The sequence below is a fragment of the Eleginops maclovinus genome, chromosome 10 (assembly GCF_036324505.1).
Source record: "Eleginops maclovinus isolate JMC-PN-2008 ecotype Puerto Natales chromosome 10, JC_Emac_rtc_rv5, whole genome shotgun sequence".
In the NCBI taxonomy this organism is placed as follows: domain Eukaryota; kingdom Metazoa; phylum Chordata; class Actinopteri; order Perciformes; family Eleginopidae; genus Eleginops; species Eleginops maclovinus.
The window spans coordinates 17,983,745-18,010,131 of record NC_086358.1 but is presented as its reverse complement, the minus strand read 5'-3'; the positions used below and the strand labels follow the sequence as shown (position 1 = coordinate 18,010,131).

General features: G+C 39.6%; 1 protein-coding gene across 1 annotated transcript in view; it reads left to right on the top strand.

The window, feature by feature from the left end:
* rbfox3a (RNA binding fox-1 homolog 3a) overlaps positions 1-22,430 on the top strand; it is a 483,470-nt gene extending 461,040 nt beyond the window's left edge. Inside the window, 8 exon segments of the mRNA XM_063894163.1 lie at positions 252-344; positions 1,797-1,857; positions 3,663-3,716; positions 12,051-12,183; positions 14,159-14,198; positions 14,347-14,411; positions 19,935-20,013; positions 22,255-22,430. Coding sequence (XP_063750233.1) covers positions 252-344; positions 1,797-1,857; positions 3,663-3,716; positions 12,051-12,183; positions 14,159-14,198; positions 14,347-14,411; positions 19,935-20,013; positions 22,255-22,299 — 570 coding nt within the window. The 3' untranslated portion in view covers positions 22,300-22,430.
* Positions 22,431-26,387: the final 3,957 nt, after the last annotated feature.

The window sequence follows — 26,387 nt, the reverse complement described above, 5'->3', positions numbered from 1 at the left end:
TCCTGTTTGACGTCCTGTAATCCAAGCTTCCTGACTCTAACTCCAGCTTTATTTCTCATGTCTAACCAGCCTGGCGTCTCTCTGGCCTCTGCTTCTGGATCTTTAGCTCCTTCCTGACCTTGCAACTCTCTCATCTGTGCTTTGTGTCTCCTTTCTTCTCTCTTCTTTTCCCCATTTGTTATATCATTTCCTTTCTGGACTCCACTTCCTTGTGTCGCTTGATTTTCAACCCCACCTCCTGGCCACTGCAGGGCTTTGGGTTTGTAACATTTGAAACAAGTGCAGATGCTGACCGTGCACGGGAGAAACTAAATGGTACAATCGTAGAGGGACGCAAAATAGAGGTGCCTTCCTTTTCCTGTCACTTCTTACCTCTTCCCCCCCTTTTCTTTTTTAACTCCTCCCCAGACTCTTACTTTCCTTTCTCTGCCTGCCTGACGTTTCCTGCAATTCCCCCTCCTTTCCCTCTCTTCCTCCGTTCCTTTCTTTCCTCTCTCCTGCCTGCTGCACCTTGAACGCTGCATGCTGAACCCTGATCCGTAAGTGTGTGTGACAAAGAGAAAGACAGACCTATTCAGTGTATGTTGCAGTGTTATTTTCTTTTTTACACAAATAATGAATTCTACTTTGCTCATGATGGATTGTGTCATGCGTGTTTGTGTCTGTGGCATGTGCATGAGATCAGAGGGTTTGATTTGAGTAAGAAAATAAACTCTTTCAAAATGGCAATCAGTGATCTGCCAGTGCGTCTTACACTTTACTAAGGTCACTAAGAAGTCCATTTAGACTTCCATTGTGATGTTACCATCCTCTCGTTGGGTCTGTTTCCTTTATTCCATTGTAATTGATCATGTATAGCTTTGTGTAGATACAAATATGTTTTATTGTATCACTTTATTATTTTTACCTTAAAAGTTATTCACATTAATTTGCCCACATGCAGCGACCCAGCCTCTTAAGAAATACATGTAAACAGTTTTTAACTGCTAAAATATCCTGTGCAGTACAGACAGATATTATACTGTAAGAGCAGTACTTTTGAAACAATTAAAATCCTGACATTTAGTAACTCAGCCAAAACAATGTGATCATCATGTTTTCCCCTATGTTAAAGAAACATTTAAACTGGACACACACCTATGTTCTGCTGCAAAATGTACAATGTAATCTATAAAAAACCAAGCTGATTGCAGTTCAGCCTGCAAGTAGAGTCATGTGTAAACCCCTATTGGGAAATTATTAGCAAAACAAATGATGCGCTAGCTGTATGTGTAATGTTTAATATGGCTTGTTAGCTTTGTTAATTAGCCAGCACCGAGGTACATGACATGTCAAATTACAGAACCGTGGCTGTACATAAAACATCACAATGTAAAATGTTGCAGTCATACTGTTTTGTGGCCTTGCACATTTACCTCGCAGTTACTTTTAGGGCAATTTAATATCTTGCAGAACTTTTCAGGGTTTTACAAACTGCAATGTCCTTGTGCACTCATAGTTGTCGATGTTTGTCTTATTTTCTATGATGTAGTTGTTGGTATTCACAACATCACACCTTTGATACACTGCATGGAGCATCACTCGCTGAAATGATAGAAAAGAAGCATGGCATGAAAAGTTGTTATGTGGAATATCAACAATGTATGCACAGTTTATGTTTTGTGTGTGTGTGTTGGTGTTTATCACTATTTGGGGACACCGTTCTGTTAACACAATCACGGCATAGGGACGTGTGTTTTTAAGTTTGTGAATGTCTGTGTGTGCTCTCACACTAACTGCTGTATGTGTACTGACAGGTCAACAATGCCACAGCCAGAGTAATGACCAACAAAAAAGTGGCAAACCCTTATACAAACGGTAAGACTTTTAAATGCCTCTTTCCTTTTATTTCTCAACAGTTCATGTCTACCTCTCCTACTCTTAGTTTGCCCTTATTTTATTCACTCTGTTTTTTTCCCATCCTTGTATTCCACTGCCAGTGTCGGACCTGGCTACATTACAGAGCAACAGATTTTATGGTTGTATGAAAGAAGTAAATCATTATGATCAAATTCTCCCCATTGAGTCAGGAAACAAAAAGCTGCAAATGGAAGATAGATTGCTCATTCTGCCTTCATACACACAGAGTTATCACACGTTTGATTCATGGCATCAATATTTGTCAGAGAGGCAGTCGATTTGGTTTGAAGTATCACGCAAATAGCAAAGTGAAATCTTTTCCAGGGATAATAAGGAATAGGAAATACAGGGAATAGAGCCAATAAACAGAGCCAGGAGTCGGGAAAGAGAAAGGCTCTTTAGAGTTTCTCTCCTCCATCTCTCTCACGGAACGTCATTCATGTGGACGGAATGAAAGAGCGGAGTAAGGAGAGGGAATAAACGTAATATGTGTTGGAAGAGCAAAAGAGGCAAAAAGGGAGAGCGGGTGGACCAACAAGGGAATGAATACAATGGCCAGACATGTCAGCACCTCCACACACAGATACATACACACACAAAGATGGACGGACACTTCTATCTTGTTTGAGGGTGCAGAGAAAGAGAGAATGGGCCCTAAAGGGTTCTCCATTCGTCACTGTCATTAGGCCTAAAGTAAGAATACACACAATAAAATCAAACACACACACATATTTCCAGCCAGTTCATCTCTTCCTTTTTTTCTCCCTCTGTCTTTCTCAGTTCTAGTCAATCTGCTTTAATAGCTTCAGCAGTGGTGTGTAAACTGTTGCCAAAGCCCAAAAATTCAAGTTAAAATAAAAAAGCCACAGCGCACAACAAATAACATTATCATACCTTTACATTCTCATGAGATTTAAGGTAAAACAATGGTAATCATAGCAGGACAAATAAGACAAAGAATAAAAGTTCCCAGTTGCTTCCAGATTGTTTAACAAGATGACACCATATTTTAAGATTCGCTCTGCGACCTTTTATTATTGTTTGCCATTGCTGAAATGGCAGTTTCAAATTTAGTCGGTTGCCGCATCCCAACTTTAATCACTAAAGGAAGACAATCATTATTTTGATTTATTATAAGATATAACTAGCAGTATATGATTAAATGCTCCATTAAATAAACATATTGAGATGTAGAAGTATAACAGTTAGAGCTTAGGAATAATAAAACCCATTGAAAGTATATAAATCCCTCTTAAATACAGTCAATGTTTTTATTAAAAGTGCTGCATTATTAAATGCATGACAGACTAGCCCATCATCAGTGACACCCACGTGTGTCTTTTGTCTCTCTATGTGCCTTTAATTTGATCAAAACCTTTTCAAATTGTACACTGGTGTACCCAACAGTTGATACTACTCCTAAATGTTAACAGAGAGCTGTCTTAAAACTTCCATCAGGCGTTGGTTGTGAAAAATCCAATCTTGAAATGCAGTATTTTGATGCAACATTTACCATCTATCCATCAAGGACTATTCAAACTCCTCGGAGGGTACATGTTTTGTGAATTGTTAAGAACAAGTGAAGCGAAAGAAAAAGAAAGACACATTATAATGCCCTGCTGGATGGACAAATGTTCAAGTAAAGGCTATAACTCTTACAGCCTAAAGAGAAAAATACAATACCATAATAACTGTGTATAGAAGCTTTGTGTAGGAACCACAGGCATATACAGTGTCGTTAACGTTGTGTATCTCCTGTGCAGGCTGGAAGCTGAATCCAGTGGTCGGAGCGGTATACGGCCCTGAGTTTTATGCAGGTAAAGAATCACACAGTTCTGAAAAGAGGAATGCATAGCAAAACAAAACAGTGTGGTACTCCTGCTCTGTTTTTATACCCGCCCCTTCATTTTTCATACTTCTTTCCTTCCCTATTCATTGCTATGTGTGTGTGTGTGTGTGTGTGTGTGTGTGTGTGTGTGTGTGTGTGTGTGTGTGTGTGTGTGTGTGTGTGTGTGTGTGTGTGTGTGTGTGCGTGTGTGTGTGTGCACAGTTTGAAGTGGCAGCTTGGTTTCATTTGGTAGAAGTGCTGAGACTGTCCGCTCGCCGTAACTGCTCGACTTTTTGCTCATTAGTCTGAAAACTGTTCGTTCCCAGACAGGTTTATAGCACTCCTCTAAATAACCAGCGCGACAAAGAGAGGCCATCCATCTCTTTTATTTCTCCTTCCCTCTTTCCCTGCTTCTCTGCCTCCGTCCCTCCATCCCACCATATATCCCGCCATCCACCCAACCAAACCGCCACCTCAGACGACCTCCAAACCCTCTATCACAGTCCTCCACGCTCCGCTGCCTGGCCATTTATCCTGTGTGTGTGTGTGGGGGGTGAGGGGTGTGTGTATGTGTGTAGGTTTAAGTTGGCATACAAGCCACATGTATAGACACACATTAAGATAACATGTCTATAAGGTGCATACAAGTTTCATACTCAGCAACTCGTTTTTTCCTTCCTTCCTTCCTTCCTTCCTTCCTTCCTTCCTTCCTTCCTTCCTTCTTCTTCCTTCCTTCTTCCTTCCTTCCTTCCTTCCTTCTTCCTTCCTTCTTCCTTCCTTCCTTCCTTCCTTCCTTCCTTCCTTCCTTCCTTCCTTCCTTCCTTCCTTCCTTCCTTCCTTCCTTTCAACATAAATTCTAATTACTTACTCATACTAGTTTTGAAACGTTTTACAATTAAATCTTCAAAATGTTATCCTGTAGAGGGCTAAGGTGTCTAAAAAGAACAGAATTATAAAAAAGAATAATGTATTGTAAATCATTTCTAAATATTCTTCATACACATTTCCTTATATTTGCATTTCTCTTATACTTTAGATCAGCACTGATGTTTTGCACTGGTAAAATACTGAAACCGAAACAGCTAAAAATCCAGTTTTTTGGGGAGTTTTTTAAATCTCAATAATTACAAGATGTTACAATCCCCAAAAATATAAGACAAAACATAGGAAAACTCACAAAACTAAAAAAAGACAATGAAAAGTATTTTTTAAATGTGTTTGAGTTAAAAGCAAAATGTATTTTAACGCTTTTTACAGTGTAGGAACAATAGCACAGACAATAACAAATAAATATATATATATATAGTTTTTGGGGTAAAAGGCCCAAACAGTTTCGAGCTTAGGTATAAACAGTTACTGTGCATGTGTCGTTTTCCATGGCAATATTAAACAAGGGGACTAGCTATTCATTTTTAAAAGCATCGATACAAGGTTGCCAACCATATGCCTCCCTTTCTCCAGGAAGAAGAAGGGAGGGATGAAGGATGGAAAAGTAGGAAAACTACACGACAGAAAATAGGGAAAATCATCCATGCCTGTATTATTCTTTTTATACATCTCTTCCCCTTATTACACTCATTCAGCCATACACACGCAGTACAGTATATCTCCCCCCACCACCCTGCATGCCTCTCATCACTGTCTCCCTCACCTTTACCATATGAAAAATGAAAAATCCCCACCTGTAAGTGGAAGTGCGTGGGATTTCTTCTGGAATAATTATGAGTGCATTTAATCTAGTTTGGGGAGGGAGTAAAGCAGGATGTAAAGGGGGGACGTAAGAGCGATTAATCACCCTTCATCAGACGGCTTTCCCAGCACCCATCAGCTGAATCGGCCCCCATAAATCGTGGCCCGCTGACAGTGCACTCTATCTCCATTGCCGGGCGCGGCTACAGGTTTATTGTGCGCAAATCCCATTCACAAGAATGACGGATGACCTCCACATGCATACACACCCATGCTCACACACTCATGAATACCCGTATGTAGGAGCACATGCAATAATTTAAGCGTGGATGGACAGTTTGTCCGGTATCCACCCAAATAACCACACCCTCAAATACAGTAGCATCCATACCTCAGCATGTGGAGACTATGAATTTTCATGTTAAATATGAAGCTGTCCAAAATAATAAGTGGTAAATCCTGAGGCCAACTCAAATTAGTATTTTGAAATCAGGAATACTTTATGCGTCCCATAGCGGGGAAAATGACATTGTTACAGCAAAGCGGTCAGGGCAGGTAAATGAGAGTATATTAAATAAAGAAACAAGCACATCAATTAAAAATCAATTAAGTAAAAAAAAAGTAGCAGCATCATAAAAGTAAGTGGAAATATACAAGTAATTAAGTAGCAGCCAGATATAACAGTAAAAAGTGTATATTGCACAGGTTATTTTACAGTATTAACTAACAGTATTAAGAAGTGCAGAAGATTAGCTGCCAATAATAACAATATTAAGTTTAAACTAGTATAAAGGATATGCTTTCATTAAGTAAAACAGAGCCCTTTAGAACTGGGGGGCGGTTACATTACAAAGGTTAATGCATAATGACCTCCCATTTAGTGAAAATACTATTTAAAAAGTATGTGTCCTATATCAGTTACATTTCTAATACATGTCCAAATGGGGTCAGCAGTACAGTACGTTAGCATTGCTATCACACACCTGCCGCTCTCATTATCTTTTTACTCTAATCAGTCTCAGGTTAACTACTCCTAGAAAAGTAATTCAAATTCAAAAATCAAATTCAAAGGTTTTATTGTCATATGCTGGCGATACATTGTTTTTAAATCATAGGCCCTACCAACAGTGCAACACACAATATACTTAAAGGATTACAAATAGTGCCACAATAAAAAAGTCATAAAATGTAGGTAAAATATAGGAATAGGAAAATGATGTACATGTAAGATACAGTTGACTACATGTATCTTCTACATTTAACATTCACTCATCATATAAATGTATCTAACCTGCAAGTTTGTATGGGGTGGTCAGGGTGACAGCAAAGCCTAAGACAAGATTTGCAGCAACATTTTACAGTAACAGTTGCAAGACTTGTCAATGTTGCTGTAATAATGAAATGTAACACTTCCTTTCATACCAAGAAATCCCAGAGAAAGGACATGTTTATGCCACCTGAACTGTAAGACATTTATAAAATCCACAAAAAACAGCATGTGACTTTTCGAGTTAAAATGAAAAGTGTTACTAAAAAGGGAAGCCTTACTTCCTAAAAGTGTGTACATGTACATGTACACACACACACACACACACACACACACACACACACACACACACACACACACACACTACGATACTCTGGGTCCGAGGGGTGATCACAAATGAGAGTGGAGGTCAGACTTCCTGTAATGTTTTTTGATCGGAGTTTGCATAATAGCCTTGGCCTATTTGAGGTGTGTGTGTGTGTGTGTGTGTGTGTGTGTGTGTGTGTGTGTGTGTGTGTGTGTGTGTGTGTGTGTGTGTGTGTGTGTGTGTGTGTGTGTGTGTGTGTGTGTGTGCGTGCGCATACATACGTTCATGTGTGTGTTTTTGGTGACTGAGTAAAATAGACTGCATGGGCATGAAGGACAATGAGGGAAATGTAATAGTGATTGATTGACTGTGTCCTAGACTGAGTATATGCAAAGCAGGATAAGTGTGTGTGAGTGTGTGTGCATATCGGTGAGTGCGTTTGGCAGCGGCACTCTCAAGAACGCAACAAATAAGATTAAAATGCTAAATGCAGGCAGGAAAGTAACAAGGCAAGCGACTCGGCCCTTTTTAACATATGCGGTAAAATTTGCAAGTTGGAAGGGCGACATCACATCGACTCTGGGCTCCGTCATATTGGCGCACCATCATTGGTCCAAGGCCGGCCAAGATCACTGACAGCTATTGACCCTGCCTTTTCAAACTGGTGCTTTTAAAGCAAGCTTGGATTTGCTATGATGTGTACATACAGTTGTTTGACTGTATTTGTGATGTGGATGCAACATAAGATAAACCCCTGGAAGTGATTCACAAAAGCATGATACAGGATCCTGTAATGTTCTTTAAAAGCAAATGCACATGGCCATATACAGTATGCATATATTAATACTTGGATGGTGACTGTGTCACACCATAAGGCTGTTTAGAATAGATCTGCGTTTACAGTCACTCCATCTGTGTGCTCTTTACGGGAAACTATTTCTGTAAAGTTGCTTCTTTAATCTAAAGAAAGGACTGCATTTCAACAGGCTCTACATCCAAGTTCTTTTCTTTTATTATTGCCACTCATTGTGCAATTCCAGTTGATTGCAGATTTCAGTGTTTTTGCTCATACACTGGAACTGAGATGTTGACTTTAATTAAATGTATTATGTCAACAAATTCCAGATAACTGTATTAGGTTTGTTGAAAGCAATAATGTTAAGTTTAAATACAAAATATTAGGATCAACTTAATATTATTGCTTACAGCTAACTTCATACAGTTAAAACATTTCATTAAAGTCAACGTTTCAAGTGTTTTCAGTCTTTTAGCGTAGTGCAGGAATGAGTCCTAAAGCTGAGAAGTGAGTTAGCATTTTAGCACTTCCACTTTCCTCATCTTGAACAGGTTTTTGGTAAGAAGGCTGAAATAAGGTCTGTGATTAACATAAGCTGAAGATGTTTTCACGTGGCGTTCTAAATCGTAAAATACCTCCGTAAATACAGTTGCTAATAAGTGATTAAGTGAGGCTTCAAAACGTCACCATGCTGAACAGTAGCCACCTTTAGCACAGACAGCCATGATGTAGTTTGTTTGAACAAAGAAAGTCTTCAATCGTCGCACGAGGGGAAATTTACACCCTGCATTTGACCCATCCTAGTGTTAAGAGCAGTGGGCTGCCATAAGTACGGTGCGCGGCGAGCAGTGTAGGAAATGGTGCCTTGCTAAGGGACACCTCGGTAGCACTTGGTCTTTCCGGGGACTTGAACCGGTGACCTTCCGGTTAGCCAAGTCCCTACTGACTTCGCTACCACCGCCCTTGTGGCCAATGGTAAGCTTACTTCTTGCCATTGCAGTGTTGTTAATATTTGAAAATTATCCTGCTGAACAAATCATGTTTGCATCCTAAACGTGTCAAAGATCTTATTTTCTGCAACGTTCTGAAACCCGATGGAAATATCCCATTGCTTTCTGTCGAGGGAACTACACTCTACTAAACAAACATTGTGTTATATTGTTGTCCTGGATGTGACGTGTGAAGGCCAGATTAAAAATTCATCACATATTACTCAAATACTAACTTTTCCAAATAGCCTATTTTATGACTGGGCTTTTGTTCTTGTGTTTGTGACTCCAGCTAACATGTCAACTAATTGTCATACACATATGCAGCCTTGGAGTTTAGTTTTCCCTGCATGTGTATGAGTGGATGTTGTTGTGTTTGTTGGTTTTAAGGGCCTGCTGGCTGTCAGACAGGGGCCCGGCTATGATTCATTGGTTATTACAGCAGCGCTGTAGCATGCACAAGCCATAGCTCATCATCCGATTGCATTCATATACGTCACAACACACACATACACATGTCCTCATGCTCACTAATATGCATACACACACACACACACACACACACACACACACACACACACACACACACACACACACACACACACACACACAGACACACACACAGAGGAATGAATGTCTGATATAAAGAGAGGGGCGGTGGGGGCAACTGGGGGAAATTGATCTTTGGCTCAGAATATATCACCAATGGACTGCGTGGCATATTAATGCTGTCTGACTGGTTAGAGCAGGAAGAAGCAGACACAGCAGAGGGCAGGGGATCTCCATCACCAACGCAGAGAGACAGGGGGGAGATGGATGAGGAGGAGAGGCAGACGGAGCGTTTCTGTCCCTGAGCACTTACAGTGGAGCATGTTGTGTTTCTCTCTCCTGCCGCAGACAGTGAGGGCAGTCATCCATAACGGAGGCCTCTCAGAGGTCTGGAGGTGCTCGGGAGATGGTGCAGTAAATTTGGAGTTTAACAGGACTCCTTTAAGGCATCTGTTTGAGTTTACAGACCACAGGTTGAAATGGAATACACTCAAATCTTTTTATTGAAAAATCAAGAGTAGTGACAATGACGTATCAGTGTTACATAAGATTTCCCACTCTTTTTGTCTTTTTTAAACAAACAAAACAAAGCACCCCCCAGCTGAACTGAGGTTAAAGGTCAGATCATGTTAATGTAGTAAAATAACTTCATTTGTTTTACAAAACCAATTTGGGCTCATTCTATAATTCACTTTTTAACAGTATGGAAGATAACTTTGAACACTCCTAATATAGTTATGAATTTTACACCTTCACCATAAACAGTAACATTTGGAATGATTACAACAAGATATTAATATCAGGCCAATACATTTGGAAGAATATCTCTTTTCTTTCTCCATGCGACCTCTGTCTGTGTTAGATTATGTTTTTTAGCATGAGAAAATGTCCGATACATACAGTAACGTGAAGATTTGTCAGAGTGTTTCACATCAAATCTAGCATTTGAGTGTTTAAGCAGTCTACAGACCATTAAAATACATTATTATTATTATTTCATTTAGAAATAGCAAGGAATCAGTCAGTCAATCAGGAATCAAGGGGTGTTACATTCTGTGTATATTTTTTAATAAAAAAAGTATTTGTATTTTTAACTCTCAAGCTCCTCAACGACCAAACCCTCTCCATAATACAATAATTACGTGAATTTGATTTAATTAAGTTTGATTGCTGACTACTTTTAAAAAGAATACATTCTTTCTATTTCTGTTTCTTTATTTTATCATTTATCTTGAATTATAAATAATTATAAGTCTTATAATAAAAGACGGTTTGGCACTGTACTGCGTACTAAAAGTATGCATGTGTAGTTATATTTGCATTTTTTGGGGGGGGGGGGTGGATTGCTTTTCACACTACAAAAGACATGTATGATAATCCAGAAAATGATAGCCTTGCTCCCCTGTTGACTGAAGGTTGAGCAGGGACCTTCAGCTGAACCAGCTCTCATCACATCATCATGCCACCCCGTGTCTGCGGGGGTGATCCTGGTGTGTTATGTATGTGTGTGTGTGTTACGTGTGTGTGTGCGTGATGAAGGATGGCCTCAGGCTGAATCTGCCTCTCCAAACAATACAGGCCATCTGCTTTGTGTCCCTGTTGCCAAACTCTGAGCCGACCTCCACCTGCTCTCTGTTCCTCTTTACTGCCAGCTCACCTCCTTATTCCCCCCCGTCCTCCATCCGATTCCTCTATCCTTTTTTATATGTTCCTAAATCATCGTAAGTTGTTCTTGTTGGATGAGCAAAAATTAGAATTTGCTATACACGTGATTGAGTGTTTTAATGAAAACCATACTTGTTCTGGATCCAAGATCATTAAAGAACTTTTCTTCAATATGTAGAAATACAATCAATCATTCCATTTTTTATTTTACGTTGTGTCAAAATGATCTTCCAGGTTAGTATATTTGATGTAAAGTGGTGCGTGAGCTACATTATTTATTCAACTAAGACCATTGCATTTTTAAAAGGCTTTGACTCCTTCAAAATGTACCTGCAAGGCACAAGATTGGGAATAAGTTATTTATGTTTGATATAACAAGTCATACGAAAAGGTTTCTACACAGAGTAAGAGTTTACAGTGAGTGATCAGCTATTTCAGTACAAGATATTTAATTTTAGTGTTAGTATGTCCAAAAAACACATTGACCCCAGGCATTATATTTAACCTGTGATCGGGACAATTTCAGTGAAAACCTCACAAGTCCAGCATTCCCTTGGATTCCAAACACATCCTACAGTCAGAGGAAGGAAATATGATCCATAATAATCACTACAGAGAGTTAATATCTTTATAAACATTTGAGGGACGGATCTTGTCTTCTTTTCTTTTCTACATTTGATTGGAAATAGTGATGTGGAACCTTCCATAACCACCGTAGTCGCACCATTATTTCAAATATACTTATTTCTGATTAAAGGATAAACATGTTGATATTCATCATTTATTTATTGTCGACAAATCCCATGTGCAGACCCAAATAATAATCAATATATCCAATCAACAAGTACTGTGCCTGTGTATTACATCATAGTATGTTTTGATGCTAAGACTTTTCTACTTTTACTTGGAATTAAGGACATTCATTTGAAAACTTGAAATTTCTAGATTTACTTAAGTCGAAGGCCATATTCTCTAAATGTTTATTTATGTATTAAAATGAATCTAACTTAGTTTAACAAAGAACCAAAGTAACATATTGTGTCTGGATGTGTTTCCCTCAGTGACCGGGTTCCCATACCCCAGCACAGGAGCAGCAGTGGCCTACAGAGGGGCCCATTTGAGAGGGAGGGGTCGCGCCGTCTACAACACATTCCGTGCTGCACCTCCTCCTCCACCCATCCCTGCCTATGGAGCGTGAGTGACGGCTCACACACACACAGACACAGACACACACACACCAACACACATAATTAAATGAACCCTGTATGAAACGTCTCCAAGACTGAAAACATGCTACTGCAAAAATGGAATTCACAGAGTTACTCAGAAGCTAACACACACACACAAATGTGCACACACAGACACGGTAACAGAAGAATGGGGAGAGGGAAAACAAAAAGGCTGCCTTCTAATAGAGCGGAAAATTGCTGTTTGATTCTAGAATGGCCAAATTTGTCTCTCTTTTTTCTAATGTGTCATTCTTTATTCGGCTGTGAATGGACTGCTGTGACCTGCTCGGCACACTCCAATGGGCCCGCTGCGGAGGGAGCGAGAGACCTAGTGAAATGAGAGGGTCAGACATGAAGAGAGGGGGAGAGTAAGAGAATAAAGGAGTGTGCTGCATTAGAAGGAATACAATGAGATGAAGAGAAATGCAGATGGAGAGTAAATGCAGGAGGCTGAGGGGAGAATAACGAATGGAAGGTGCTGTTTGACCACATGGAACTACTGAGTTAGTCATTAATTGTAGGGTGGTAATACAAACTTTTAAAAATGTTATTAGTCTGTTTGTATTTGAAACCAAATCAAAGGTTTTTTTAGGGTTAGGGTTAATTCATTCCTGAAAAAAATGTATGAACACACGATGTTCTGCTTGGTCTCAATGTGAACTAGCTTCAAACCGAGCGATATGTAGATTATTTTGCAGCTAACTATCTGATTATTATTGAGTATGAGTTTCTGTAATGATCATTGCAGTAGCTTTGAGGTTCTTCATGATGTAAATCTAATATACTGAGCCTGCCCATAGACGCCCACTTGGACATCTGTGTGGGCAAGCTGGCTAACATACAGCTCCGGAAAAAATGAAGAGACCACTCCAAATGTTTCTTAAATCTTTATCTCTACATGTATGGCAGCCAATCCAGTGTCTGTTGAATTTCAACAGAGAAACATTTTCAGTAGTTTATAGAATACAATTAATAAATAAAAAAATGCTGAAGGGGTCTCTTATTTTTTTCCGCGGCAGTATATTAAGCTAGCTCAAGATAGCTTTGCAAAGGTCCCTGCAGGTTGCTAGAAACATAAAGCAGTAACAGATGTGTTGAAGCGGTTATACTACAAACATACTGTTGTGCATAACGTTGGTCCTCAATGCTGAGTAATTATTGACTCACGAGAGAAAAGCAACACAACAGTTTGTCTGCACAGTACATTAAGACACGTTATTACAGTCCCACATTTTCTCATGTTCTTAATGTCCTGCCCCATGAGTGTCCTTTCTCTTTCTCTCTGTGTGTGATATTTGTGTCCAGATACAGTATGGTTTTTTTCTGGCAGGGCACTTAGGAGAATTTCCTCCCAGCGTTTTTGTTTTTTTGTTGATGACCGATATATCGATAATGAATTACCGTTGTTGTTTGATGGATAAGCTTTGGCCCCTTGGGTTTAACTATCTGTTTGTGATATTGTACTGGTTTGATGTTGTTTTTTCACCATGAGCACCGACGGAAAGGTTGTTGCTCTAACAATTTGTATAAATGAGCTGCAGCACAAAGTCTGACATCCTCAGAGCGGGGAAGACGATCCGCGTACAGAGATAAAAAGCAACGCCAGCAGCATTAGTGTGCCCCCGGCTGATCTGCTCCAGCAAATGAACGTTTTGGTCTTTGTTTCGGTACTTTCCATTTAAAAGACATGGTCAAAAACAAACTTCTCATCAAGTTTCTACAAATACTTTAAACTAGAAGCGGTCAAAGCAACCACACAAAAAAAGGTGGAGTGCTCAGAAACAAAGGTTATGGGTGCAACACTTTTCTGTAGGCGGTTGCATGTGACAATGTGTTCTGTTCTCAATCAAATCAATCAAAAAATACGCTGGTGCTCAGAAAAAAAATAGCTTGGAGAACCCTTACTTCCATACCTTACATTTGACATCTTCTGTCCACAGTGTGGTCTACCAGGATGGCTTTTATGGTGCAGAAATATACGTAAGTAAACACCTTTATATAAGCATTTTATTCATTCTTCAGGAAGTTATTCACTATAACAAAACTAGACTTTACCTTGTTGCATGTGTGCCTTTACTTTATATGCTCCTGATTTAAGGTGGTATTGAATTCCATTGTCTGTCCTCAGGGAGGATATGCAGCTTACAGATATGCCCAGCCAGCTGGTACTGCTGCAGCCGCATACAGTGACAGGTATGTTTGCTGACTGCTTACTTCTGAGTATCACTTACAAGTACTCTATTTTCATAATTGTGTCTAGTTGCATTTCAACATTACTTAAACTTTGGTGTGTATCCCTTACCTCACCTGCCTCAGAAATGTACTGAAATGTGTTGATTGGTGGATGATCACTTTAATTAAAAGACTTCTGATCCCCTAAAAGAACGGATACCCGATAAACAGAGAAACAAATATGTTCTAAGATTAATAGCAGTAGCAGCTTCATTTGATTTTCGGCTTTGTAATGTAATGTAATTAGATCTAATAGGAGCAGGAATAACACATCTTATACTCTGTTGCCAGAATAATTCCTAAAACCCACAAAGTTAGAATTGAACACTTTCAGTTTCTTGATCTCAAAGTCATTGTTTTTTTCTGAAGTGTTTTTGGATAGATGCTTAAAATAAGGTGTGTGGTGAAACACAGAGATGTTCGAGCTCTGTTCTACAATATAAAATATGTCAGTGAAAACCCCATTGGTGAACATATTTGTATTTATTTTTCATCGTTTTGGAAGAATTGTCTCCTATTTTGGAGTAGGTACTCTCCCAACATGAGACATGACAAACCATGAGTGACATAAGTGAATTGCCAAACTGGCCAGTGCAGCAGCGGTACCCATCAATTCAAAAACACTGTTAGCCGTGTAAACAGCACAAAGAAAAGGGAAGGAAAACACAGAGAATTGGCTGGCAATGGAGTCCAGGAGTTCACTTTTGTATGATCCCACATCCACTGAGCCACGTGAGAGCTGCTGCAGCTTATTCACACTGAAAAACAACCATTGTGGTTCTTTAGGGTGCTCCCCAGTCGGCCGTAAAGGAGTACCCATGACAGTTAGGTCCAATGAACGCCTGTTTTCATTCTGTACAATACATGGCAATTAGCTGATGCCTTTCCATACACCACAGCACCGTAGACATGCCCACCAGAGGAATTTGGGGTTGAGTATCTTGACCAAGAACACTTGGATATGTTGACTTCAGTGGATTGAACCACTGACCCTCTAATTGGTAGATGCTCATTTACCTCCTGAGCCACAGCTGCCTGTAAACAGTACCACCCCAACGGAGGCCCACCTGCCACAGGGCTGTAGAACAGTACTTGTAAAAAGAAAGATTTTAAAATTTGATCCACTCCATCTCTCGATTATCATTCCCCTTAGAGCTAAATGTAACTCGCTCACCTCTGATTGCTTACAGAGGGTCCAATCTGACCCGCGGGATGACTTTGCAAAGTGTAGAAAATACAGAGACGACATTAACTGCAATTTCCACAAATTGTATGTATGTTGTATATATACATTGTCTACATAAACAAGGCAAGGGGGTAACTTCATCCTTAATAGTTCTCACTTTATTGTGGTGTGTCAGTTCAGGTGGAAATGAATGTAAAGTAATTTCTAGATTTTGACAAGTTGTTTGGATTTTAAAGTCAAGTATTATATTGTTCAGTTCCAGATAACGATCACTCAATGTTTTTGTAGATACACTGTGATCTGTACGTTGTAATGCACATGTGTAAAGGATGAACTGAGGCATACAATTGTTGAAATTGTACTTGTTTTTCTCGAGAAATGTCAGGTTGTTCATAATATTTTCTAAAAACATAGTTCATTAAATGTGAACATTTTCAGAATGTACTTTTTTAGTCTAAAGCAAAGGGACCAGTATGGAATTGACGTATTATAGCTTATATGCTATGATTTAATGGTCCGGCCCTGAACGAAATGACTTTGAGACCCCTGATCCAGTGTGTTTGTGAGACTTGTGCTCGCCCGCTACTGCTGCCGTCTACATGTGTGTGTATGCCTGTGGAGCTAATCTTAAGGAGATTGAGCATGTCTGACCTGATAACAAACAGCCACCGCCGTAGCCTGTAGGCCTCCGATAATGTAAGATTTGTCAGAGGCAAGGAGCAAGCGATGTGCTCAGGAGGATTATGAACGCAGCGGACATGAGCGGGGAAGGTGAGAGGGCACGTCTCTCTCCACGAGACATATTTAATTCCCTTTCTTTTCCTCCTCTCACACATTCCCTCCACTCTTACCGTTATTCATACTCCTGTTGTGGCTGATGTTTAGTATAACTCTCCCCGCTCTCTTCATACTGTGTCTCTGTCGTTCTTTCTTTTTAAGCCCTCCTGATTCAAAGAGAAGCCTAGGCAGTGAGGTGGAGTTCACAGCAGATGGGGCAGAGGCTGGTGGAGGTGGAGGAGTTATATTTATTGGGGGATAAGAGAGGTATTATAGGGAGTACATGGGCTAAGGTTGTGAAAGACTATGCGGATATACTGTCCCTCCAGACACACACACAGTACAGCACTGGCTACATTGAATGATAAGACCAAGCTAAAAAGGCAATCAGGACTGACCATCAAATTCAACTCCATCGTTTCAATCAAAATACTAGTTTAATCCCAGGGGGAAATTTAGTTTTGTGACAAATGCACCGTATTAGAAAATGAAAAACATATTTATACAAACGCAAAGAAGTCTGTGTAGCCACAGGGACAGTGGCTGAGGCACAGGAAGAAGGCAGGACATCCTCCACAGCACAGAGACCCTCTGAAGACTCAGGCTCATGGTGAAGACTTGGTGAAGACATGATGAAGACTCAGGCTAATGGAGAAGTCATGAGGACAGTCCGGATGCAAAGGAAATGTTGTTGTCATATATATCCTGGATTCAGCCATTTTTCTTTAAAGCACTATAAACTACATTCTATCTGATTCCTAGCTAACCCCGTTAGCTTCTCCATTATAAGCCAGCAATCTCACGTTGCCCATGATAAGAGGGAGAAGACGCAGCATATACAGTATCTCCTTTTCTTCATAAATCTGGACCCAGCTTTGTCTTTTTGGTTCATCCCTGATTTCATTGTGGATAGCCAACGTTCCGGCCACCATGCTAGCCAACTTTAGCATGATGGTTTCTTGCTGGTGTGAACAAAAAGCAATAACTTTGAGTCAACCCTTTAGCACCCAGGAGGACACCATTTTTTTAGGGTTGCAATTTCTAGGATGTTATCCATATGGTGAAAAGTCAAACCTAATAGCAGTTCTTGCTTCACAGTCCTTGGAACACCCTTGATACCGAGAAAAATGTCATGGTTCTATGACTTATAAGCAGCTTTATGGACATGAGTTTGTGTTTATTTAGGGAAATATGACATACTATTTCAACAGAAACAGTGAGTTTCACCGATTGAACAGATTGAACCTAGACTACTCCAGGAATGATAGCAAGTGATCGTTAATGAAAAGAAAACGTCTTTCCTTCCTCCTTCCATTTATGCCCAACTTCCATCCTTTCCTTGGTTCTCCCTCTGTAACACATGGTGGTGTACCCCCGCATCCTCTTATCTTTGCCCTCCAGACCGACGTTGGCTTCCCTTTTACTTTTAGAGGAGAATAAACAAACCAGACAGGAATAGAGGAATATAAATAAAGCAGTCTGGTGGCATCAGAGAAAGAGGGATGGAGAGTTGGAATGAGAAAAAGAGAGGGACGTGGAGGATTAGTTCCAAGCCAGTGCTGGTGAAAAGACTGGAAATAAGCCCCAAGAGACAAACAGAGATACAGGAGGAGATAGCAGTTTGGGGCACATAGGGGGGCGGAAGAGGTGAAGAAGAAGATGGCATAGAAGGGGAAAGGTATGGGGCACCAACAGAGAGAAGAACTGGCTCCCACCATAATCATGTTCTTCTTTTTTTGTCCCCTACCTTTCCCTTCAAAAATATTTTTGTCTTCACAAACCCATATATGTTTCCCCATCCCAAAGGAGGATTTTTCTCATTTTTCTCCTTGTTCATAATCTTATTGCTCCCCCACTCAGCCATCAATCTGCCCAATTCTTTTTCTTATCTTTTTCTTTTCCTTATTCGGGCTGATGTTACTTTTATCGCAATCCCTTCCCATCATCTGGAAGATAAAACACTTGTCCCCTTTTTCTCATAAATTGAAACGGGTAAAACAAATCATTGCAATCACACACTCTCACCTTTACAACGTACATTTATAGGAAGACATCGATTGCATTTTCATCCAATAGGCCTGTTCTTAGCGTGAGTGAGAGGAGGAAATGATTATAGATCTCTCCTCCGGACCCCAGTTAAAATCGACGACCTAATACCTTATGTGTCTCATGCATACTCATTGTGGCCGGTTGGCACTCCCTATCCATTATCAAGCCTATTCCATCAAAGCCAACATGCACAAGGTTTATGTCTGGTGGTTGGAGTTGGGGAAAGGGGAAACAATTAACAGAGTATTTCCCAACTGATTAAATTCTCCTTTGATTTGTACTTGTTCGAATAATCTATAGAGTTTTATGTTTGGGGCATAAGTCAAAATGTCTCTGATCATAAATCTGCTGCTCTATATACACAACTCCATAACTGCCTATCCGTCTGTGTCTGTTGGGAGTCCTTCACAGAGTGAAATGAAGTTAGGAATAACATTCAGAACTTTAGAGTTAAAGGGGCCCTATTCTGCTCATTTAGTGTCTCTCCTGGGACATGTCTCCATGCTTTAATGTTCAAAAAGCTCTTTATGTTTCTCATACTGCCTGTGCTGCAGCACCTATTTTCACCCTCTGTCTGAAACCAGAGCTCAGTCTGCCCTGATTGGTTAGCTGGCCAGCTCTGTTGTGATTGGTCAACCGATCGTAAATGACCAGCCCCTTAGCATATCATGTACAATGTGTTGGAGTGCTAGCCAATAGAAGCCCAAGTGACTCAAGTAAACAAAGGAGACCAATGGAGGCGTTTCAGGCAGGGGGGAGGTAGTGTTAGAGACACTCCCTCCTGAGGGACCACAGGGATTTTAGCCTTTGCAGACCATTTACATGCACACAAACATATATAACACACTACAGGAAAGGGGAAAGCCCAAACGCATAAAGAGTAGGGCATCTTTAAAGTACTAAAATACAATTAAAACACATTTTATTTTGAATTGAAATCCTCCACCTGGAACTATGCTCAGAACTGTATCACCACATATAATTGGTGTTGGATGCATTGAACTGTAACCTTATTTATTTTTTGCAACGTTCATATTCCGTGCTGCTCTATTGTTTATACAAATATGTAAGACTTTTATGAGAAGTCTGCTGTTTGCTGCAGTTTTCACCTTAAGGATACTTTAAAGTTACAAGAAACCCAAACAATTTAAAGATTAAATGAGAGTCAGGGGTGCAGAATGAGCCCACAACCCAGAAGGGCCCTCTTTCAAGTTGATCCACCCATGCCTTAATATTGTAGCAAATAGACTAAGAGACAAGACATTGGGGGCTTTAGTGTTGTTGCACAGTTTCTAACTTATTGTCCTTATCTGAGTACGGTATTTTCGCCAAACATTGTGCAATCCTGTACAGACAATGATGTTAGCAATATATCTGTAAATGGGGATGTTTGTCAAACATCTTTGAAAATATTAAAGTTTATAACTAATTGTCATGGTAAACCCTTTTTCTGCATGTTTTCTTCTTTGTAGTTATGGCAGAGTCTATGCAACAGCAGACCCATATCACCATACGATTGGTCCTGCAGCTACGTACAGTGTGGGTACTATGGTGAGTGTGTTTCCTGTTTCTTAGCTGCTGACTATCCGATAAATGTGCCTTATTTAATGTGGTGTGATGAAGTGGAGCTTGTTCAGCATCCAGTACCTGGGCAAACGGATGTTTAACTTTACAGGAGACACAATTTACATGAAAAATGGTTTACTGAACTTTTAAATGTGACTTTCTGAACGAAATCAACTGCTAAATGTAAATGAGTAACTTAAAATCAAATCATTTGCTGACGCTATTATATTGTATGGCTTTTATTTGCCTTGTTGTTCCTATGTGTTGTGTCTCCTCTGAGAGACACATTTTAATAATGTTTAATGTGAAACTTTGCCACTTCAGTAAATGAAAAAGGGACATTGCCTTATTGTCAAACTCCCCATCCAATTGTATTCGCTGTAAGCTACTTTCTTGAAATCCAATTGAGACTGAGTTTCTCCCAAAACAGAAAAAAAACAGTCTCTTCAAATTTTGCACAGGGAGATAGTTGAATGGTTAATGTTTGTTTTTAGCTAGCTTTGCAGCTAACATCAAAGATGAAAACTGAAAGTACAATTTGTTTTATTTCGTGGGTGTGGGTTGGGATTTCCTCCAAAGATTAACGACCATCCAGTAAATGCTTCGACGTGCCACGGGAGATTAAAGTAGGAGAGAGATAGATCACAAATGAAGGAAAGTAGGGGAAAGAGGGAGAAGGAGAGTTCTTGGTAGCAAACCAATCGCATCTGAAGCTGCTGCTTGGTGCAGAATCTTGGACGGATGAGATAAGGGTTGATGCTAAGTGCTGACGTGCTTGTGATGATGGAAATGGGAAGCCCTACCATCTCCCCCATGTGTAACCGAAACACCCCCCTGCCCTCCTCCCCTAGAGCAGCTGCTAGCTAAAAGCCTTCATTAATTACAACTTTTTTTCCTCTTCATTTACTTAATTAAAACAGTGGCCTCTGTTTTCCTCCTTATTACTCTACACGTTCTTCTCTTTTTTCTCTTCAAATTACTCCTCCCTTTTTTTCCAACATCCTATAGCCAATCTCCTCACTAAATATGTCCTAAATCTCAATAATAAAAAAAAACCTTGATAACTAATAATTCATCTTAAATGTTATTGTGAGCTGTAGCCTTAAACAGTAGGAAAAGAAATGGTCAGGTCTAGTTATGATTGGTGGGTGATGAGGTAGAATTATCGGTTGGTTGAATCTACTCCATCTTTCCTTGTGTGGTTTTTGTTTAAAGTTATTTTTTGGTTGACCAAACTCTGTGTAGAGTTTCAAATGTATCCAGGATACAACTTTCTGGACTACATTGCCTGACTCCTGTGGACATACTATGTAAGGAATCTGGTTGCAGGCTTTGTGGACAGGACAGAGTTATCAATTCTTGGGTTTCATTAGATGTGATGCTACAGGTACCAGAATAGTTTGTTTTCATATTGGGTTATAATAAAATACATTCTTTTTAATGTTAACCAGCATGGTCTCGTAAAACAGTACTCTAACCAAACTCTACAGGCAAGTTGTATTTGGATAATGCCTGGTTCTGTTGCATTGATATTCGGCCTTTGGTTTTCTTTTTCTCTAACTGTCAATTGGACAATCCAACAATGTAATGACATTGTTATATGAGTACAATACTGCATTTGTGTTGTACTTTTTCCATCATACCATGTCGCCATACCCAAATATTGTGCAATATTGGTCAGTTTATAACGTTTTGCACATTGGGCAATAATATATGTTGGAATTGAGTTTTAAAAATGGTCAAACGTTGACGTCTGGTACTAGGTTTTGTCTGAACGGGCCTCCATGGAGAGTGTTGCAGACGCAATTTTCTCAATTTAATGTACCGTAAAGCCAGGATGGTTTTAATATAAACTATTGAGATCTGTTATTATACATATTTAGTTGTGGTTTCACTGGATTACTTGTCATATGGCAAGTGTTTGGCGGGCTTTATGGCAAGTAGCAGTTTTTTGGGTAGTTAATGTTTCATTCAAGCATTATTAAAATGGCCAAAAGCTGAGACGTTTGCAGACATGCCCTGCAGTATCACTGTCAGAAATGACTACTTTCAAAATGTAGCTTGTAATGTTTCCTTGCCAATGTGTCAATTACACAAAAAATATTATTATTGGAAAAAGGGAGGAACGTTTCTTTGGAGGAAAGAGAGAAGTTAATTTTTAATAAGAATATTACAAAGGTTCTACATTGAATACTGATTGGAGCTTTTTCATCTTTGATGTTGCAGGCTAGCCTTTACAGAGGAGGGTGCAGTCGCTTCACTCCCTACTAGAAAAGAGAGAGACACGCCCCATTTGCTTTCCCGCAAAACAGACACACAAAAAACAGCAACAAATGAAATGACTAAATGACCATCTTCACCCTCTTCATGGAGAATAAAAAAAAAAGGAAATGATTCCAGGTGACAAATGTGACCATGAAATGCAAATCACTCTAAAGTTGCTTCCATACTTTGAGAGTGTCTCATTGTCATTTATTGATGTAATGTAAAGAACATTGTGTTATTCTTTTGTTTGACTTGAATGTATTTGCATTGACATGTCTGTAAAAAACAACTGTTGAAATAGACAACAAATGTCAATGTAAACAAAATGGGAATTGAAATAGGAAAATTGTTGTCGCCCTCCTTCTCACTCTTTGGACCACACATCTCTTAGGGGTGGCTTTTTAAATTCCATCCATTTCCCTACCTACATTTTTTAAAGTCGTTTTCCCAGTATATTCTGTTAGCCCAAAGAGCCCTATAGTTAACCCCGAAATGTTGTGTACCCCAAAGTTTTATCATAGTAATGTATAGTACTCACGTAGTAACGCAGCACATAGAAACTGCCGGATGCTAACTTGCATATATTGGGCAATTTGCAGAATTGACGTAAGTTGCGTTTATTAGCATTAAATAGCATTATAGCCTATGTGGACTATAGTTCAAACATGGCTTGACCGATTTGGACAATTTTTGAGTGTTTTGAGTGGTTATTTAGGATGCTGAATCCATTTCTGACATCTAATGGATCATCAAAGGCAGTTCTAACCAGAAAGTGGTCATATTTGTACTCCCGGTGGACTGCTTTTGATTCATTTTGGGTTGATTTCAAAGTTTTAGGGGACTCTGGATCATTTGGGTTGAACCGATTGCTTATCTACTTGAAAATAAATTGTCCACAGTAGAGGCAATCATTTTCATTTCGAACTATTGATATCCAGTGGTCGCAACACTACTCTTGGTAGTCAAAATCAGCCTGGAAATGGCCGAAATCAATTCAGCATCCTCCATAACTGCCAAATCCACTCCAGATTGTCCAAATCTGCCAAGCCATTTTTTAACTATTGCCACATAGGCTATAACGCTAATTAATGCTAATTAACAACGTATGCTACTTGAGCAAATTGCCCATCATTATGCAGGTTAGCATCCGGCAGTTTCTATGTGCTGGGGACCCTTATTATTCATTTCTATTACAAAACTTTCATGTACTCAACATTTCCGGGTTCACAGTGCTGGCAACTAGACTTATAAACATTAGTCTGTGCTGATGTTCAACAATTCCAGTTTGGGCAACACATTGCAGATTGGATTTCTTAAGTAAATGATAGAGCATTCCACCCCTTACAGAACTGGCTCAATTCTGAGTGAGCCAATAGAGCTGACTTTCAGACTGACCCATTGGGATTTGCACCTAAAGGAGGTGAAACTGCTGCAAAATTGCTACCAGGAAGTGATGCATTATAAAACCCAGATGGTGAGAGGAGGAGCAGCGTGATGTATTACCGAATCTGAATGTGTGAGGAAGTGATGTATAGCAGGGTGTGATGCAAGAGCTATGGCAGCCATTTTCAAAATAGGCAGCAGTGTGAGCCCATTGATCGTTGGCATAGCGCCAGAGGCAGGAGGTATCCCATTACTGCTGAAAAGCTTTATAGGAGAAAACGACATTATTTTCTCACTCTCATCACGTCCAGCACATACTAAGCAATAATCCTGTATTTGATCTATACCCATATACGGAGGAATACTGATAAATAGCTTTCATAGTGAACAGATGGAAGACTGTGAGAATTTAGTTTTAAAAAGACATCTCTAAACCCTGATCTTGATAACGCTACATGGATTGCATGGTGACCATTGGAGGGCAGAACAATATAAATATAGGAAAGGATGTCGCTAACATTTACCAGGCCAATGTGTTAGCCATCACAAGTGTCTACACAAACCCCCACAAAACAGCCAAACACATTATTATGGTTTTTTCATTTGTGTCCACCATGGTCTGGTTCACAATAGGCTGATGACTGAATTGCATTCTGTTTCACCCTATTTTGCCCCTTAGCTACTTTCTTGGCAGCAAACCAGCATGACAGGCTACACACTTTTTGAACCCAGTCAGGTCCAAAGGTGGCAACATTCAAAACGTGTCACCTTAATTAAAGACAGGCACGCTTTCTTATGTGATAGGTCTAATTTCTGCACCCTTTGCAGTTCAAGGGCTCAACGCAAGTGATGTCATTAGAACCTCATGCGAACAACAACGCTTGTCCGGTATGATCAGCTGATGGCATTATCAACAGGGAAGTATGTTGAGTTACTACCCCAATATGGATACATGAAACATCTACCTTAACTGCGAGAATCCGATTCAATTCAGCAAATTCTGATTCAGATATTCTAAGTTTTACCGTTTTACTATCACTTCAACATATATGATGATCGAATACCTCCGAAAATTCTTATATGAAAAGTATAAAACAGATCCATGTAAGCACTTCTGAAAGAAAATATATCTACATCGTCCACTGTTCCATTAGAGGCAAAAATTAAGGACCGGTCCAAAATACCTGAGCAACCCAACTCCAATCTTTGTCTCTTGTAGTTATCAGGCTTCTATAATCAGTATCTACGTTTTCTTGTTATAAAAATAAGTAAGCTTTACACATTTCTTTAGATTTGTTTCTTGTTAGTATTGACAGTGGGATGCTATAGGAGCTTCACTGGAGGATTCTTATGGTTTTGGTATAGATTGGCCGAAATGGAGACAGGTGCAGATCCAGGGAGGAAACCCTACTGTTTCTTTGTTCCTTTCTGTCTCCAGTCATCCGTCTTTGCTCTGAGGAAACAGGTTGCAGACAGACTTGAGATGTTCTCCTGCAGGCCATCACTTTGGGTGTAAAGAAAAAGGATACATAGAATCCAAAATGCAAGCAATAAAAAATATTAGGAGCACAAAATAAAGCGTAAATCTAAATGTTTTGTATAGTTTCAGCTACGGTCTGGAAAAGTTGTATGTCACAAAAACCAGATTAACTGTTTTAAACTAGTAGGTAGGAGTACTAGGACCCTGGGATAAGTTGGAAATAGAATACAATTACATTTCCTGCTGTTATTCACATGACCCAAAGAGAAATAGCTAATAACTGGAATTTGAAGAATTACAAAAAAAGATAACAAAGGGGAAAAGGAGGAGAAGCCCAGTGTGGAAAGTGTTCCACAATAATGTAATACAAATAATAAGTAGCTTGATACACACCAAAAACGCCCATTTCTAAACCAAGTGATCAAAAAGATATTTAGTTATGGATTTTCTGCACTTGGGGCTTGGTTATCAATCATCAGAACAAATTAGAATTAAATGAATTTACAATTACTTGCAAGTCCTACAGTCCTTTCGCATTCTCATGCACGGAATGCAAGTACGGAGTTCATCTGAATTAGTTAATGTGTCAAAATTCATACAAGAGGAAATTATCTTGAATTGAATTTCCCAGCTTCCATATTTCAAATTTAGTAGGAGAGGCCCTAGAGCTGCCCAATACAAAAATTAAGATAATCTAAAGTTTAAATCATTTCAAAGATATGTAAATGGAAGTCTGCTTAGCAAAACCCTATTATGTAGAAACGCAATTAACCAGAAAGTCCTTCATGTAGCTTTAAAAGCATGAAATATACACTATGTAAACCATACCATTACACAATCATTAGATAACTATCAGCAAGTTCAGTTTTACATCACTCACCAAAGTGTTGCTGTTAATGGCAAATAAGTATAAAGACCAAGTTTAGAAAAGAATACATGAGTTGGTTTTGTCATTTATCCACTTCAGGAATTGACACTTACCCAATAAACACATATGCTAGGCCACAGGGACAGAGCTCCTTCAATTTACTGAGACGAAATTTGGGGATGAATCATTAACTTGAAGCTGATATCAGCCAGATATATTAGCAAATGAACGGTCTAGTCCCAACATGCACACCCTGAAATGCTGAGGAGACATATGCTGAGAGCAACAGCGGCAACCCTCCCTTATTCGCCCAAGCGTTCAGTTATCCACCAATCTCACTCGCTCTCACCCTGCCACACATAC